This window comes from Poecilia mexicana, unplaced genomic scaffold (genome assembly GCF_051168715.1).
Source record: "Poecilia mexicana isolate PSO_F unplaced genomic scaffold, ASM5116871v1 scaffold_22, whole genome shotgun sequence".
In the NCBI taxonomy this organism is placed as follows: Eukaryota; Metazoa; Chordata; class Actinopteri; order Cyprinodontiformes; family Poeciliidae; genus Poecilia; species Poecilia mexicana.
In genome coordinates, this window is record NW_028263391.1 from 18,810,952 (window position 1) to 18,830,315 (window position 19,364).

The following is a 19,364-nucleotide window of genomic DNA, read 5'->3' on the forward strand; positions in this document are numbered from 1 at the left end:
CTTCATGGTTGTCTGTTTCTTGTGACCAGAAATGTTTCAGAACAGAAAATTTTATCTTTCTTGTAAGTGAGATAAAAGTGGAATATTCTTCTTTCTGATGGACAATATACAGCAATAGGTGAGGGAGGGGAAAGTCTACATCACACTGTCCTCCATATAATATCTTGCGAAATGTTATCTATCACACTAACGACTTAGGCAATTATGCTATTAGGCTAACGATTTGCTGTTTTATCTCAGATAAATCAGCTTTGGCGTAAGAACAGTGTGATGGAATTAATAGTGGTTTTGAAAATGTAACTTTTTTAAACCTCGGTATACCTGAACATCGTTAACTAGCTCAAGCTAGTTTATTGTTCCTTTTTTTCAATCCTATATACTAAATTGAGCTGCTTGTTCCTTCATGTTAAACAATCACTTCTTTGTCCTCCCAGACATTCTCTGAAATCTGACTGCTTAAGACCACTTGAGTTCATCGGATCTTCCTGGGAGGCGTGCTTTATATCCCAACATTGAATTGTTGGCAGATGAGCTTTAGCTGATAGGGGCAATGCATTAAATCCCTTCAGGAAAATATGCTGGTTCTTATCCATGAGCTGCAAAGCAGAAATGAGTTCGATACCTTTTTCTCACGGTTGGAGTCAACATAGCAGAATCGCCAGGTGTCCATAAACTTGTTCACCTATCAGATGCTCAAACATCAGGAATGTGGCAAATTTCTGAACAGCAATTTTGTAAAGCTCTGACCTCCTGTTACCAATTTTACTTGGTTCTGATATCGATTTAAGGATTTTACAACATTAACTTCTCTATTTTCTTAAAAACAAATCAAAGTTTGATAGCTTTCTCTCTCTTTGTCAATAAAAATCTACAAATGCAGTTAAATGTAGTAAAACAAAAATACTGTATCACATATTTACCTCCAAAAAGACTATTTTTGTAAGTATTGTAATAACATTTTAGGACGGGAGGAGATATTACACTGTGTGTGTGAAAGAGCTCTGCAGCTAAACTGGATGTACCTGTTACTTCAACTTGGCTGTAATACCTTGAGCTGTTCTTGTCTACTGATGTTCAACTCTATTGTGATAGCCTGAATGAACAATGGACCCAACTCTGCAAAAAAAAAAGAAAAGAAGAAAGAAATAGACAGGCTCCTTTTGTCCCATGTCTGACTTCATCTTTAAGCTTTAAACTCATACTGAAAAAGGCAAACTTTTAGTATTTGCACTGAAAAATGGAGAGTTTTCAGATGAGTATACCAAACCTATTGCCAGGTAAAACTCTAATATATATATATATATATATCTAATAGTATTGTATGACTTCATGTAAAGACCAGCTTTGGCTGCATAATTAAACACTCCAAAGGAAAACTCATTCTTCTGCTGTGACTTGAATGATGAATGAACATGCTCTGTCACAAGTGCTTAGCCATCCTACAGTTACTAAGGCGACATGCGTTTCCCATCTGGTTGTCCTTCAGTAGTGCTCACCTGGCATGTCCATGGCAGCCCGGCTGTGTCTGATCAAGATAAGTGATTAGATTTACTTTGTCTTCCAGCTATGACAGCCTACATTTAGTCCCCAGTGGACTGAGAAAGTTGACTGGTGATGATTTATATTATACTGGTGCAGTTTAAACAATGATTTTCAGCTGTCGCTGATTGCTAATTCCATGTGGTGAAAGAATATAAGCTGGGAGATTGGAAAATAAGTGTGTTTTAATTATGAAAGGAAGGGAGTGGTTTCTTAGAGGAGCAATTTTAGCGGTTTTGTGTATGTTGGCAAACTAAAAGGGAAAGTGTTCACCGTTATGGAGGTGGCATAGTGTGAGCACTTGGCATGACACCTCACTGAAACAAAGATTTCCTTAAGCATAACCTTTCTGGCTCGCTGGATCTAACCATACCTTCATTTCCTATTTTTCCCTCTTTTAGGGCAGCTCAGAAGCTTAACCTCTCCTCCAAACGGAAGAAACACCAACCCTCCCTGCTCCACCCACAGGAGCCCTCCATCTACCCAACTAATTTCAGTGGCATCCTGCAGGTCTCACCACCCCCGACTCCGCCATGTCTCCTCCGAGCCGTGTCCAAAGTGAAAGAGAACCCAGGGATGGGAAAGGTGAGAGCATGTGCACAGAAACACATTTTTCTACCCATCATGCACACTGATGTATCCTTGTCCTCATATCAACATCACACACACGCAGAGAGACCCCTGTTTGAAGGGGTGAAATGCAGAGTGGAGACAGACTGGTCTACAGGCAGCATGCCATCCGGTCCAGTTCATGCAGATTCAGTCAGATAAGCCTGCTGGAATGCCATGAATTCACTCAGTTTGTGGGACCAGCATTCCTCTCTCAACACCGAAAGCCAGTAAAAGCTGTAATTCACATATCTGTGGTCACCACAACAGCGGGATTCCTGAATCCATTCTACATGTGGTGCACGGTGATGAAAGTCGGCCTGGCAGCTATAGGACAGTCATTAAACAAAGCTGTGCAAACAAGTCGCTCTTCCTTTGAGGTTTATTGGGTATTGTTTGTCTGAGCCGACGTCCTGTATTTATAAAGCAGAAGTCCCCCGAACAAGATTAGATCCCACCTGGATAGGAAACCCTCCCTTCTGCTGCCAGGTATCCAGACGGTTGAAATTTTGCCTCATGTTGTAAATCGCCTTTCAACATGCAGACATCATAAAAAAAACAAACAAAAAAAGACTGTTATTAACAATCCTCTTCAAGTCCAAACAAGATCAGTGGTTTACATCTGCTCTGCTAACAGGACAGTTGACGTTTTATGAGATTTTATGATCCAGGCCTATCAGAGTTACAGCTTTATCTTGTTAGTGAGCAAATACACCAATACACTGTCTCATTTCTTTGTTGCCATCCAGAAATAACTGTTTCCCTCGCCCTCTCCAGCTCGACTTTGCCTGCATCTGGTTTATATCAGCAGCGCTGCGACACTTGAGTTGAATGGCTGGTTTCCATCAGCCATATATAGGTCACTTCCACTTCTCTGCTTCTTACCTGCAGACATTTATATATGGAGTCGTGCCAAGCAACACAAATGGATTTCAGAAAGGGATCAAGGGGCAGGGAAACCAAAACCATTAGCAGTGTGTAAAAATACTGTGGCCTTTAATATCTTTAATATTACTGCCAACATAAAAAAAGCTGAGGCATTAGCTTTTATTTTTCTAACGACCTCAGCAGTCATATGTAGAAAATCAGTTTAAAAGTCATAACAAATGTAATTTGGTCTTTATTTGAATGTTTCTGTAACAAAACAATAAGATCTGAATAACAAAGAAAGTTTGATCTTGGCAAAAGAAAATTGAGACGAAAGTGGCTTCCAAAAGATACCTGTTGAACATTTGTACAAGTTAACTGATGATGATGCATAATTTTAGACATCTTAACAAAATAAATAAATAAAATAAAATCTGACACTTGAAATATTCTGTTGTGAAAAATCACTTCACATGTTGCTTTTCTATGAAACGCAATGAGGTTTGTGGTTGTAGTGTAACGAATGTTTTCAGAGTTTGGATACTTCAATAAAGTACTGTAACCACATCCAACATTTGAAAGAACATTTATGTAGAAATCCTGTGGAATCCCTAGGCTGAACAAAACAGCCTTCAGCCAGAAAAAAAAGTTATTTTAAAGGTTTTGCTTCAGTGCCAAAGAGAAAACACACTTACTTTAAATGAGTCAGGACTGATTTGCATCTTAAATAAACTGCGGTGTATAGAGACTATTCAGATAATGTAACACTAAATGCTCTAGGAGATGAATGGACTGTTAAAAACATTCCCAAGAGTTGTTTCCGTCACCCATCAGTCACAGATATGTTTCCACATTGCCTTTGGAGAAATGCAAGTGAGAAATATCTGACCATCAGATTGTAAAGCAATATGGAGCTGTCCGGATTTCTAAAGAAGGGGTTTTGTAAATTGTAGTGTTTCATATCCAGACAGGTTCAAACACAGCCAAACAAACCACACACGATGTTTCTCTGCAGCAGGAAATTGTAAAGTCCATCTGCTCTTGTCTGGAGGAGGTTGAACTGCGCACCACCAGCAGATTGGCTCCACTCCTGTGACACGAGCTGTCTCGTCAAAGCCACCCTCAGTCAACGCTTTAATGCAAGGGCTGTCATCGTTTTCAGTTTTCCATGCTGGCACGATGAACCGTACGCTGACCTGTGGAATTTGTTAAAACCGTGAAGCCCACTTGATGAATGTGAAGCCGCAATATGCAGCTGGGTGGCTTTCAGGCTTTTTAGCGGTGAACTGGCTTTTTCTGTGCAACTGAGGGCAAGGACAACAGAAGGAGGAGAGTGAGTAGGTGGAATAATGGAGGAGGTGGTGGAGGGTGGGGGGCAGATGCTGGTGCGCTCCCATGCTGTTGAGTTGCCTGCGGTCTAGAAAAACAACCTGGATTGGGATAATCCCACAGCAGGGCCTTTCACACACATCAATTTCCACCGTTTTCAGCTATGACTTTCAATACTCACCTTGGTGCCTTTTACTAACACCATTAAGCAATGTGTTGACCCATTGAGTTTCCCAGTCAATGCAAGACTGAAAGTTTCCATGGTAACCTGAGATATGGTTCAGCTCTGAAATAGTCTACATGGCGTCGAAGGACTCCTGATGCAAAATACACTTAGACTGCTGTGACTATAGCTTTCCATCGACGGTAACATTTTGAATCAACAAAAATGCAAATTTTTTCTTACAGCTGAAGAGAAAAGTCTGGTATTTGTGTCTGTGTGTACTGCCAGTGGCTGACAAAACTGAGAGCCTATATTTTTTTTATTTTCATTTTATTTATTTTTTTATTTGTCAATAAATTAAGAGTGTATATATGACTTTTTTGTTTTTGTTATACAGACATACGCTGTGCATACACTTTTGTAAAGGGTGGCATCTTGTTTATATTGTTTGCAACATGCAAAAAAAGGAAAAGGTTTATTGTGTAAAAGAAAACAAAAACATGTTTTTCTGAATACCCAATTTATAAAAAATGAATTAATGAATTAATTAAAAATAGTCACATCCCACAACGCATTCAGAATGCTCACTATGTTTTTTCCTCTTTTTTTAGATGAATAAAGGTTCTTAGACTAAGTTTTTTTCTCCACCTTTACATTGAACAAGAGATAAATCTCTGCTGACTCCATTTCCTCTTCTCTGTTTCATACATTTTGCACTTTCCCACTTTCTAATCCAGCCTTTTCCCCTCCTGGTTTTTGCTTATCTTTCTAGGTGAAAGTGATGATGCGAATCTGTCCGTCTCTGGAGGCCGCAGACTCCTCAGAGTCTCAGTCTTTCTTAAAAGTTGACAGCAGGAAAAAGCAGCTGACCCTCTACGACCCCGCATCCAGCCCGCACTCCAGCTCAGGGCACAGGAGGTCCGCCACTGTGGCCGTCCCAAAGATATTTGCCTTCGATGCTGTTTTTACCCACGATGCCTCACAAGTAAGAGCCTCTATGTATGTTCACGTGGGTGTGTTTTTTTTTAAGGTGTTGGGTGGCAATTTAGCCTCTCAAGGACGAAGGGACAATCTTTATGTTTGCCGGGTGTGACCAGGGGCTTAGAGAAAAATGCCTGTCTTGGTTCAGGGGGCATTCTTACCAGTGTGAGCCCAACAGCTGGGGCTTTTAAGCTGTCTGAGGAATGATTTGACTCCACTCCGTTTATATCCAAACTCTATATCTAACCACACAACTCCCGCTGCGACACAGAAAAAGGTCAGCATTATATTTACTGTGTTGCAGAAGAGGATTAGACAAGCGTTCTACTTGGCACAGATTTGCAATTTAACATTAAGATTTAGATCACCGTTTATTCTTTTATTCGTTTTCCAAATGGCACAATAAACTCAAGTAAAGGAGGTTGTGATTACTGGTGTAGAGGAGCATATCCTTAGCAGAGAGAGCCCCAGATCTTCCATCATACCTCCTACATGGAACAATTATTTTCCTAAGTATGGTGCTGATAGCTGAAGTCTAAATGTTTCTGCTGCAGAGCTGAAGCCAAGTTGCTGGATTGTGCCTCTGGGACGGCTCTGCTGGTGGCTAACAGCTACAGCAAGCTGTTCAGCTGTTACAGGTCTTGTTTGCTGTGTGATGTATGGTAAGGGCCCACCGCTCCCAGAGGGCCGACGCTGAAACAAAAATACACAGTGCAACCTTCGCAAACACACACCTGAGTAATAGGAATTCTTCAAATGGTATCTATCGTCATTTTTACAACTTTTCCATTTCAGTCCTGATCAGGCTTTTATCTGCTTGGTAAAAAAAAAAAAAAAACGTGTAGAAAAAAATTGAACTGTGTCATGAACAGCTTTGTGTCTTCTTCTCCTGGCCTGGAGTTGATGCTTTCCTTATATGAAATATTCCAGCTGTTAAAAAAAAAGTGTTTTGAAGAGAGATCTTGCAGGGGATGAGAACTCCACCCTCGTCACCTGTTTGCTCGCATTTTCTGCAAAGATAATATTACAGCAAAAACGATGTTCCTTTCTGAAGGTTTGCTTTTAAAACTGGAAATACATTTGTGTACTACAGCATTGCATCAGACAAGACAGATTATGGTGGGACATCATCCATGTATGGTACTCACTTTGTGTTTTAAAAGTAGGCGTGGCCACAACGGCTTTTCTGTTGTGAAAAAGACATTTTTAAAACTGGTTGATTGTGCTTCATTTATTCTTTATACTTCCAAAATCAACATGCTTCTTGGCTCCAAGACATGGTGTTCGGCCTGTTTTATTTTATTGTTTCAGACGTGTCGTTCAGCTAGACTTTGACAGTGATGGGCATATGTTTCACTCTCTCACAGGCTGAGGTGTGCTCAGGGACAGTAGCTGAGGTCATCCAGTCTGTGGTGAACGGTGCAGACGGCTGCATCTTCTGCTTCGGCCAAGTCAAGCTCGGTAAGCTCCTCCAGCGGCAACAGATTAGACAACAGCCTTTGTTGGTCTCGGGGAAAAAAAAAAAAAAAAAAAAAAACTCTCATTGCTCTTTGTTAGCTACGCTTGATGTCCACAATTGGCTTAGCAGTGCACTGGGGTGAGTCAAGGAATAGGAGATTGGAGGGAAGAAAGAATTGGTTTGAGGTGAGGGGGGTTGAGGGCTAAAGTGCCGCGTACAAGCTTCAGGGCTCAGTCTCTAATTAAAATCTTAGTAATTGGTCCAGCCAGTCCTCCTAGGATGAAGAGCGTGCTTCTCTCTTGGTGCTGTTAGCTATAATTCTCCACAGAATGACTGCTTCTGGAATAAGTCCTTGGATTAGCATTTGATTTTATTTTAACTTTATGTTATCTCCGATGCCCCGCACCAGTCATTTTCTTTTCCTTCACTAATTGTTAAACCTTGTAACCTTCGCATGATTTCCAATGTGGTTTAAAACGCTCGCCAATTAAAGACAGCCGGCGTAATATTTGCAGTTTCAAATTACAAGCCTCAAAACACTACCTGCACCTCGCAAGGCCTCTGCATCCTGTTAGGTCAGAACCCCAAACCTTAATGGGTTGTATTGCGATTGAATGGGACAAACACAAAGTCACACATAATTGCTAATTAGAAGGAAATTAACATGGGATTCAAGAATCTGCAAAGTGTGCATTTGGACTTTTTTTTTTCTTCTAATTATCCAAAATTTAATTCCAACCCAAGCAGCTGACTTTACATCTGAGATAAAATCTTGGGAGAAAACCTGTTAGGGGTTGAAAAACACTTAACTGAGGAGGAGGATTACATTCCAGCAAGACAACAACCCTAAAAATATGTCCAGAGCTACTATGGAATGGCTGTGATTCAAGTATATTCAAGTGCAAGAATGGTCCAGTCAAAGTCCGGCCCAAGATCTGTTTGAACATATCTGGTAGGACTTGGTAATCATGCCCACATATATCTTCCATGAAAATTGGGGCCTAAGCCAGTTTGAAAAGATGATTAGGAAAAATTATTTGTGCAAAGCTGGTTGAAATTGACTTATATTAGCTGCAAAGGTGGTGCCATACTTCTTAGATTATTAAAACAAGATTTAATTTCACCATTAGGCACGAATTTGTGTTGGTATGTTGCATAAAATACCAATAAAAATGATTATATTTGCCATTGTAATGTGACAAAATCAAGGTTCAGAAATACAAGACATTTTATGTGTGAGAATAAATGTTTCTCGTTACATTTCCATTTTTGTCCCCTTCTCTTTAACTCAACAGGCAAAACATACACCATGATTGGCAAAGACAGCTCCACTCAGAGCTTGGGCATTGTGCCCTGTGCCATTTCCTGGCTCTTCAAGCTCATCAACGAGCGCAAGGAGAAGACGGGCACTCGCTTCTCAGTCCGCGTGTCTGCTGTGGAGATCTTTGGGAAAGACGAAGAGCTGAAGGACCTGTTGTCTGAGGTGTCAACAGGCAGTCTGCAGGAGGGCCAGTCCCCGGGAATCCATCTGAGAGAGGATCCCATCTGTGGCACTCAGGTGAGTATCGCTACAGCTCTTCACTCTTCCTTTGTTCACTGATCCTTTCATTCTCTCCGTGGGGCCCAGCATTATCCGAGTATTGATCTTTTTCTCCTATGATCCACCTCTCCTTTTTTCCTCCAAAGAGATTTAAACTTTCTTGTTAGTGCATCTGTGCGAGTTTCTCCTTTATTCCACCTCTCCCAGGACTTCCCAGTTATCTGTCTCGATCATACTTCTTCTGTCCATGTTTAATGTATAAGCCAAACTCATCTATGTTATTGATAGCTTTCTTCTCTCTCATGCGGACTCTCCTGTCAGCATCTATTATGGATGAATTAGAATCAGGCCTCTGTAACACAATAGAAATAATACTGGGGGATGGTAAGAAGTGGATGTTTGAAGGTGTTCACAGGTGTTGCTGACAGATGTTGTTTTTGGGGGCAACTGTGGACTTTGACTTCAAAGGAAATGCAGTCCTGTGAAGCTCGTCTTCCTCTCGGCAGCCACGCGTGGGCTTCTGTATGATCTCTTCTACCTTCATTCTTGTCCACCCCCCCTTTTCTTTTATATTTGTACACTACCATCTCCTACCTTACCTCTCCTAATCCTCCTCCTTCTGTGTGCATATCTGCTGTTTTAATTGCCCCGGAGACACACTCTAATATATGCTGGGGTCCAATTAACAGGCTCCCATCCTTTTACTGCGCCTCCATTTTTGCACCTTCTTTTGCTCACCTCGCCACTGCTCTTCAACCCTGTAGCTCCAGAACCAGAGCGAGCTTCGAGCCCCAACTGCTGAGAAAGCCGCCTTCTTCCTGGACGCAGCCCTAGCCGCACGCAGCACCAGGAGGCCAGATGCAGATGAAGATGAAAGGCGCAACTCGCACATGCTGTTCACACTACATATTTACCAGTATCGCATGGAGAAAAGCGGCAAAGGAGGAAGTTAGTATTTCTGTAAAATCTTCAAGCCTCCAAGCTGACATTTGAGGCATTCACATTGCAGTAAAAATGTGAATTTTCCTGCACCGCGACAGATTAAAAGAGTGTATTTGTCTTGAAAATAAATAATTATTTGATAACTGTTCATATGATGTGCTTGATTTAAGAATGAATGCCTCATTTAATATCTAAATATGGAATCATTTATTTAATTTATTCATTCATTAGAATAGATATTTAATCCTGATTTTGGTGGATTTATTACTATGTTTTACGTAACATAAACAACAAAGCCAGAGTTATACATTTTTTGGGAATCCAGCTGGTTGGATTAAGAGAGGTGTTGTTAGGTGTGATTTGATAGGATTTAGTAGCTTTGGATATTGTTTTAAACTTCTCCACAAACTTACTGATCCATCAACTGTATTCCTTTGTCTTCACAATGCTGGTCGTTCCCTAACTGAGTCACCTCAGTGGGAGTCTTTCTCCGAAACAAACCGGACAGTTGACACAGTGCCGTGTCGCTCCTGTCACTGTAACTTCAAAAGGGGAATGTCTTTGTTCTGCTTACCTGGTTCCCCTTCTTCCATTGGCACAGTGTCGGGTGGACGGAGCAGACTGCACCTTATTGATTTGGGAAGCTGTGAGAAGGTCCTGAACAAAAGCAGAGATGGAGGTGGAGGCATGTGTCTTTCCCTCAACGCTCTGGGAAACGTCATAATGGCTTTGACAAATGGAGCAAAACATGTACCTTACAGGTAAGAAAACCATAATTGATTATGGGTTTGTTTCAGTTGCATGGGTTGACAATTTATTTGCCTTTAGACAGTATCTTTTCCTTGTGTAACACAAGATTGTAATAGTATTTTAAGTATTGAAAGATTAACAGTTTGTCACCTGGGAGCTTTTTTTCACTTCACGTATTAAGGACGCTTCCCCAGACAACACATCCGTTACTTTTGTTATTGCTTTAAAACATGACAGGGCCGCTTGCTAATAGCAACTTTAATTCATTCTCTAGGGACAGCAAACTAACAATGTTGCTGAGGGAGTCTCTCGGCAACATCAACTGCAGAACCACCATGATTGCCCATATCTCAGATTCCCCAGCCCACTATGCTGATTCACTCAACACAATCCAGCTGGCTTCTCGTATTCACCGTATGAGGAAGAAGAAATCAAAGGTATGCTGAAGATATGTTCTATATATGTAAGATTGCATTCCTTTTTACCTTTTTGTTGCTATGGTATTTGCCTTTAAAGCAACTGATGTGACTTTTTTGTACATATGAAAAGGTACAGTTTGTCACCGATATAAGAACATGTCATGGTCAGTTTTGTTGTCTTCTTGAGGTGTAAATTTATTTTTAATCAAGATAAAATCTGCATCAACATGAGATTCTTACACATGCACCCATATCATACTCCATATCGCAGATTAAGTTTTTCTCAGCTCCTCTGCATGTAATCGATAGCACTGCCCAAGTAAATGTGATGAGGGAAAGTTAATGAGGCCCAATAGCAGTCTGTATTTATTTGGTTGTGGTCCCAGTGATGATCATTATGCTGTTCAGATACAGCAATTTGTTTTACTGACATTAATTTCCATGTGTCTATTGATGTGTACTTTTAACCTTTAGATAAATATTGACATGCAATCTAAAATATGTTGAAATATTAAAAACCCATCTGCAATCCATCATAACAGTTAAAAAGGTTTTGGAAAATAGAATGGTCATCACATTAATGTTTTAGACCAATAAAATGTCACCTGCTCTAATTATAACACAAAATGTTCATTGAGGGACTGCATCAGCCTTTGTCCCTACAAGCAGTAATCACAGGATACTAGTTCCTCTATAAGAGTGAAGGATGAACATCAGACTGTTCAAAAAAAATCTTCAACCCTGTACACAAACCATGTACAACACTAAGTTACTTAAATGTAGGACTTGAAACTGACTCTTTGACAGAGCTCATCTTATTAGTAAGAATCCAAGGTCAGCTATTGCTAAAAGAAGCATTTTACAGCTTTCCTTTGAAGCAGCTAATGTTCTTTATAATAGCAATCTTATATGTTTTGATTTTGCTCTTCTTTGAAGTATGCATCCAGTTCATCTGGAGGGGAAAGTTCCTGTGAGGAAGGCAGAGTTCGACGACCACCACACTTAAGACCGTTCCACCCTCGGACAGTAGCTCTGGATCCAGACCTGCCAGCTCTGCTCAGCGACCCGGAATACTCTTCAAGTAGTGAACAATCTTGTGATACCGTCATTTATGTCGGACCTGGGGGAACTGCAATTTCAGATAGAGAGCTTAGTGACAATGAAGGCCCGCCTGCCTTTGTTCCCATTATCCCCTCACTTAACAAGAAGAGATCTGCAAAAGAGGGCCCTCAGGATAGAGACCAGTTCTTTAAATGCAACACATTTGCTGAGCTGCAGGAGAGACTGGAGTGTATAGATGGTAGTGAAGAGCCCACTGCCTTTGTTGGAGAAGGCAAAAGAAACCAGGCTAGCCCTAAAACAGAAAAATCCAAGGAAAACCAAGTCTGTAATTCACCAAAGACTGGAGTAAATCTTTACAACAACCAAGAGGGAAACTCAAGTAAACAATCTATCCCTATTCAAATATCCTGCAGTGCCAATGTTATACCCAAACTTGATGCCAACAAGAGGCAATGCATGCCTTCAGAAAGGGTGCCAGCAGAGACTGTCCAAAATGTATGCAGAACCAGTGCAGATGGTGAGAAGGTATTGATGTCTAAATGCCAGGTCACCACAAACAGATCAACACCTCCCATAGCCATAAGCTTGGAGCCTGTAGTAAGGGAGAAAGTTTATCCCAACACGAAAGCCTTGCCGAAGCCAGCTCCACCTCCTTCACAAAAAATGGAAAATCCTGAAAAAGGTGAACGATCAGGCACCAGGATGCCACCGGTGGGAATGAGCCACCAAGCTGTTAAAAGAAGGGACCCTTGCACATCGCCTTTGCTCAGAGCACCTGTAGAGGTGTGTCAAGTGCGCTCAACTTTAAGGGAAAGGTGCTTGGATCGAGATATCCTTAGAGCTACTGTCACCCTACAGCAGCCAGTGGAGCTGAATGGGGAGGATGAGTTAGTGTTTACCGTTGTGGAAGAGCTCTCTATTGGCAGTATTGTAGATAAGGGTCGGCCATCAAGCATTATTAGCTTTAACAGTGACTGCTCACTTCAGGCCCTGGCTTCTGGTTCTAGGCCTGTCAGCATCATCAGCAGCATCAACGATGAATTTGATGCCTACACATCAACTGTGGGAGGATCTGAGGTCAACATTGCCATGGTGACACCCACCCAGGAGAGCACAATGGAGTGTATAGACAGCAGGGGGTCGTCTATCAGTTCTTGGTTGAGTGAGGTCAGTGTCTGCACCTTGGAAAGTGAAGGGGCCCATTCAACAGATGTTTTCCTTCCACAGGCCCAACAAATAGTGCCAGAGTCCACCTTTTACTTCGATTCCCTTGAAATGTTTCATTGTATGTCATCCACAAGAGATGCTAAGAGCTCCTTAAATGACAGTGGATTCAGTTTTTCTGAACAAGACAGTGACAGTGCCACATCAAGTAAACTGTCATTGACGAGATGCCCCCAATCCCCAGAATCAACCAAAGGGTCCCTTCGATTTACATCTAAATTATCCAAAGCTCACTCAGTGAGCTCCCCTCCACTTCCACAGGGCTCCTCAATTGTCCACTCTAGTCTTCCCAGGAAGATTAAACCTACCTCATCCATCTCTCATAGCAGTAGCAGTAGCAGCAGCAGCATTAGAGATCCACCGAGGCAAGAAGCTAAACAGGAGGATCCCTGGCAGCGCGTCAACAACCACGCAGAACCTCAGACTTCTGACCCCAGCAGCACCAGCAGATTTCTTAGAAATCCCCCCTGTGGTGTCTTTTCCAGCAAAACATCCAACAACAGCAACAGTGTACCTCACCCTCCCAAGGTGCAGGGGTCTACCTCATCCCAGAGAGTGGTTGATGGTTGTGAAAAGTCAGCTACCAGAAATCCACCCAGCAGAATGCCTCAGCTGAGGCGAGGAGCCACCACCCTGGGGACGGTGCCCGTCATTCATTCCTCCTCTGATCACAAGGGAAGCCAAGATATTGTTTCATCTTCTGGAAGCCTTAAATTCTCTTCGCTAGGGAAGAACAACAAGGCTAACTCACAGAAAGCAAGTAATCTCCCCAAGCCTGGCTGCACCTCACCACCTCCTCCTCCAGTTAGGAAATCAAGCCTTGATCACAAGACTAAGATTTTGCTTCCCCAAAGTGCCTTAAAGTCAGCATATGGAGAGGCAGCAAGGACCTATGGGGGAAGGGCAGCTGTATCAGAGGATGAACTTGAGGTACATCGAAAAGCAGACTCTACCAATTTCAAAACCTCCAGCCTCAACACAGCCAAAGTTACCTCTAGCCTGAAGGCCAAAGGTTCTAAAGGAGAGGCTGGTCTGCATTACGGCAGCCAAATGTCACTTGAAAGGTGTGAAAGCCTTTCTCTCTCTGGCTCCAGAGTTACGCTTAGCAGGGAAAACAGTGGAGCAAGTCTGGGTAGCAAATCTAACAAGTCAATTCCAAGATTTGGTATTCCTAATTCATCTAGTTCTCCGATAGCTACCTTCCAATCTACTCAAAGTGGCGGAAACAACACAAAGCCAAGTCAGGCTAAAGCTTCTGTAAATACGAGAGCATTGGGAGCAGTTAATGGAAATAAAGCACGCTCACTATCAGCCAATAACTCCAAGGGCCTCAGCTCCTCTACTAAATCTTTGGCCTCTCCTGTGACCAGGAATACTAATGCCAACCTCCCGCCATCAGGACGACCATCAGGCTCTCGGACTACTGCTCCAGTCCCAAATAAACCTGGGAGAGGGACTATCATGGGCACAAAGCAGGCCATTAGGGCCGCAAACAGTCGTGTGAGTGAACTTGCAACGGGGAACATATCAGGAAAGCATGGCAGGGGTTCAGGAGATTCAGACAGTGGGAATGACAGTGGAGTAAATGTGGCTGATGACAAGTCTCCCACAGCCATGCTGCCTTCTCCGTACAGTAAAATCACTGCTCCCAGACGGCCTCAGCGCTATAGCAGTGGTCATGGCAGTGACAACAGCAGCGTGCTGAGTGGTGAGCTGCCTCCAGCCATGGGCCGCACAGCTCTGTTCTACCACAGCGGAGGCAGCAGCGGATATGAGAGCATGATCAGGGACAGTGAAGCCACAGGCAGTGCTTCGTCTGCCCTTGACTCCATGAGTGAAAGTGGGATGTCATCGTCAGGCAGAGCAAGGAGCTCCAAGTATCCCAAGAAAAGAGCTAACGGTAAGAAAAATCACAAATGTAATGGACGCACAGAGAATAACAGAGAAAAAACATAAGTCATTGGTTTTAGTCCACACAATGAAAGGCCATTGGTTGAAGACCACAAAGCATGCGGGAAACTGTAATATTGTTATGGACATGTCAAGTTTACTGCTAAAATAGCCTTTGGCCATCCTAAAAACATTGACAGAATATAGTAGTGATTCAGGTCAAAATAAGATACATAAAAACTTGTGCTGAGTTTAATTTTTTTGTGGGATTGAATAATGCAGTGATGTCTGTAAAAAAGACAACAGGGCAGCTGCAGCTCTTTCCATATTTCTAATGCCGGAGTTCTGACCTGCACCTCAAAAATTAATCATATCTTATTAGTCTTTAATCACTGCCCTGGCTCAATCTTTTTAAAGTATAGATTTTTAAACCTTGTATATTGACTCCAAACGTGGTATTGAGCATGGCAGCTCATCCTTTAGCTGGGATGTGTAAAAACTGTTCACTCATTCAAACCAGTGCAACATTACTGTTTACTACTGCTTTCCTGTAAATACAGCTTGATTAGTTCATTTTTGTCTTGGCTATTAATTTGTTTTCATTTCAAACAATTCTTCTTCAATGATGCTTAAATGTTATTCTTGTAACGTACTTTCTTTACCTGTGAGTCACTTTGGATAGCATTGTGTAAGCTTGCCTTGTCCTTAACCAAACATAGAAAATGCTTATCTAACTGTATGGTATGCATATTTTAAGGCTTCCAGAGAAGGCGGCTTATTCCTGCACCCCTGCCAGACACATCGTCCTTGGGGAAAAAGGTGGCCCCAGCAGGCCAGTGGGTGGACTTGCCTCCTATGTCTGGACAGTTGAAAGAGCCTTTTGAGATCAAAGTATATGAGATTGATGATGTGGAACGGCTCCAAAGACGGCGTCAGGAGGAAACCGCAGAGGTGAGCGGAGGGTCAATCCAGTCTGCTTGCAGCTCATGTTGCTAAACTTTCGTCATGTCTGGGTGAAGGGCTTGTGACTTCTGGTTGCTAAGCCTGTTTTGTAAGTGCAGCATTATTGCCACACATTCTCAAGATGTGCCACAAAGATTTATAGGACTTTGTGGAAATAACTTGAATCTTTTCCATCTAATTTCCTTTTAACAAGTAGGACAAGAATAATATGCCCCAGACGTTTGACCTTCAGTCAGCTCAGCAGCAAATCCTGGCGTTAAAATGTCTGTGTCCAGACTTTGTGCGTGGTATTTTGGTAGCATTCCCCATGAATGTCAGAAGTCTAGTGCACTGATAAGGGTTTCCTGATTTGAATGTGAGAACACCAGGGAGTTGTGTAAAAATCAAAGCAAAAGACGGATATTAATAGAGTGACCACGTGGGCATATGCAAATACATCCTCACTTTGCTAAAACCACTTCCAAATGAATTCTCCAGTTAGGTAATCTTTTAGTAATTTGTTGAAAACAATAAATATATTTCTTAAAAAAAAAAAAACCTTGATCAAAAAATATTAACAACCAATTAGAAAAACCATTACACTGTCTTACACAAAACTTAATACACTCAACATTTTGTCATACTACAACTACGATCTTCAGGGTATTTTTCTGAGATTAGATTAAAATCTCTATTTAAATTTAGAATCTTTTATTTTGATATACTTCAATAAAATCCAGAAATCACCAAAATACAGTAGAAAGACTGACCCTGCACTTCATCCATTCCTAAAGCGAAACAAGGTGGTGGAATCATCATGATGTAGCAATGTGTTTCTACTGCAGTATTAGTATACATGGTTATCATTTACTGATCCAACTTTTTGTCTCAATTTCTTGCAGCAACCCTACCAAGAAGTTGAAAAGGTACGCTTATTTTTCATATTGGCTGAGGTTCTGTATTAAGCAAATCTAAATTGATACTTCATTTAAAATGTAACACTTTCAATATGCAGTTTGTGGTCTAGGTAGACAGAAAAAGGAAATATACAGACTTGATTCAAAGTGCTTACTTTACTGATTTACTCTTCACAATTAGAAACTGCTTGTTTACTCTCTCTTAATGGATTCTACAGAATCCTCTGGTTGCTGCAATGAATAATCCCCTTTTTATCCTGTTTTAGGGTCTGGTGTATTTTAACAGCAAGTGGAGGTTGCTAGAGAGAAGGCAACAGCAGGTGAGGGAATTAAGAGCAAAGCATCAAGTGTTGTTGGAGGAGCTAGAGGACACAAAGGTTCGACTAATGATGGATCCGAGCAAGTGGGTTGGAGAATGTAAGTCACTGTTACTTTTGGTGTACTGATATTTCAGTCCATAGCCTAAAAAATACATTTGTTTGAAGCCCTAAGACAAGGTCTCTTGTCTCAACAGTTGACGTGGACCAAAGTATGGATAAAGAGTCTCCAGATTACCTGGAGGCCTTGGCGCAGGCCACAGAGGAGTTGGAGTTTTGCGTCAATCTTTGCAAGTCCCACGTCATGATGGTGACTTGTTTCGACATCAGCATGCCGTCGACACCCGGCACTCAAGAGGGACTGCGGGAAGTTGAAGTCTGAGGACAAAAGCAAGTAGGAATCAAAAAGAAAGTGGAAGTGAGAAGAAAAAGGTAGAAGAGATGTAGCAGTCAGTCTATAGATATCACTGGAATGAAGTACAAAAGAGACGGACGGGGGACAAGAGCGGAGCTTTCCTGAAAAACATAGGAGATCTCGACCATCTGAGCTACAGTGCCTCGTTGTCTAGGACAGAGCAGAGGAACGAAGCGTGAGCACAAACGCTGTTGTCTTCATGGCAAAGCAGTGGCTATCACTTACTGAAAAGTCGACAAACACCCTGAAGTGCCTTTTTTTAATGTTCTTTTTGAGTCATTATTTTTCATACAACGCAGGTGTTTTAAGCATACCTGAACATAACCCTGAACACGTTGCTTTTAAGAAAAAAAATATTTTATACCGCATTGTATAGTGTATTTAAATGAATGTGTGGTGTGTACAATTAACCTTTTTTTAAGTGGGAAAAATAAAGAAAAAATAAGAAGCAATAAGCTAATGTTATTGCGGTCCCAGACTTTGCCTTTTCTCTTGTTTCTAACCTCAAGTCAGCATTTTCCCCATTGGTCATTCAGCCTCTTGCGCCTTAAGTTCGATTTGTATTTCTGTAGTTTTCTAGACTTTCAAACTGGACTGTATTATTTCATCACAGACCGCCTTTCCTCCTGTCAGCTGGCCTGTAAAAACTCACAGGGTGGAAATGATTTGTTTTCCCTACAGTTGCCTTTATCATAATGGGTCTCTGTGGATCAGCTGGTGTGTTTGATGGCAAGCAAAGTTTATTCGAAGTGTGCTAACTGATGTTTATCTCTCTGCAAATCAGAAAATGAAGCCAAAACAATCAGAAAGGCACTGTGATGGACATTGAGAGATTTTTCCACCCTCAGTTGTGACAGTAGGTCTATGGATGCTCATCTTTGAGCTTAATTCCTTTGCAGATGGTTTGGACTATGTAATGTAAGACACAAATGAGACAGCACCAATGTGCCAGCCTCTTCCTGTACAGTATTTTTCCTAAACAGTGCATTTCCCAAGTGCTACCAAGCCTCAGTTCTATGCATTCCAGCACATTTACACTGTAACTACTTTAAGCAGCAACGTTAATCTTTATCTGAAACAAGACTGTTTAGAAAAAAACATGGCAACATTTAATAAGCACCTCCCACAATGACTAAATCTGCTTCCTCTCGTGAAAGGATGCAGAAATGGACGGTGATTGTAGCGGTGTCCAGCAAAAATCAATCATATCGGCTCTTTGAAGCCACCCAAACGCGTTTATGAATCAAATGGCTGACACACAGAGAAGAAGAGAGATCTGAGAGAATGATTGTTCCAAAAACATGAAAAACCAGACTGGCTATGATTTATCTAGGTGTGCTTGTTTTGTTTCCTTTTACAAAGATGTGCTCTCTCAGGCCCTCACAGAAGATGCTGCATGAGATTTTTTAACCATTTTTACAGATGATTTCTACTCTCCATTTTTACCATTCTAATTTTTTACAATAATTTCAGTTTTCACTAAGGAAGAGGATGGGCTCATGAATAAAAAAAACAAAAAACAAAAAACAAACAGACCTTCTTTTCATAGATGTGATAATATGTAAGGTCTTGTTTCATATCAAAACCCATATTTTCTAAGATCTTTGTTTTTCTATAGGATTTTCAAACCTTGTGTATAGTTGTATGATATGGCAGCTTGTGTTTTTTTTCCCAGTATCTGTGAATAAAACGTTTCTTCTTACATATGTGAACAAGTTTGGTCATTTCATCATCCAAAATTGAAGGGCTTTTGCCAAGAAAATACAAATCCAGACAAGGGGAAACTTGGTTTACTGAATTACAAGAATTTGTCTTCTTTCACAGAATCTCCTCAAATCTTATGAAATAATTAGTAAAAATTTTTTAAAAGTGAGGTTATAATAATTTGTCACAGGAAAACTGACATGACGCTGGAAGAAGTAATAATATAATTTCTTAAGATTGGCCTTACAAGCCCTAATAGTTCTAATTTTGGGATAGGAAGATATGAACCTTTAGT

At 41.3% G+C, this 19,364-nt stretch overlaps 1 protein-coding gene across 3 annotated transcripts in view; it reads left to right on the plus strand.

Moving 5' to 3' along the window:
- kif26ab (kinesin family member 26Ab) overlaps positions 1 to 19,069 on the plus strand; it is an 80,888-nt gene extending 61,819 nt beyond the window's left edge. For all 3 annotated transcript variants that reach the window (XM_014987090.2, XM_014987092.2, XM_014987094.2), the window contains 12 exons: positions 1,941 to 2,124; positions 5,280 to 5,492; positions 6,856 to 6,949; positions 8,243 to 8,505; positions 9,252 to 9,435; positions 10,031 to 10,190; positions 10,454 to 10,616; positions 11,535 to 14,784; positions 15,532 to 15,725; positions 16,619 to 16,642; positions 16,900 to 17,050; positions 17,148 to 19,069. In XM_014987090.2, coding sequence (XP_014842576.2) covers positions 1,941 to 2,124; positions 5,280 to 5,492; positions 6,856 to 6,949; positions 8,243 to 8,505; positions 9,252 to 9,435; positions 10,031 to 10,190; positions 10,454 to 10,616; positions 11,535 to 14,784; positions 15,532 to 15,725; positions 16,619 to 16,642; positions 16,900 to 17,050; positions 17,148 to 17,332 — 5,065 coding nt within the window. In that variant the 3' untranslated portion in view covers positions 17,333 to 19,069. The remainder of the gene's footprint in view (positions 1 to 1,940; positions 2,125 to 5,279; positions 5,493 to 6,855; positions 6,950 to 8,242; positions 8,506 to 9,251; positions 9,436 to 10,030; positions 10,191 to 10,453; positions 10,617 to 11,534; positions 14,785 to 15,531; positions 15,726 to 16,618; positions 16,643 to 16,899; positions 17,051 to 17,147) is intronic.
- The last annotated feature ends 295 nt before the right edge of the window (positions 19,070 to 19,364 follow it).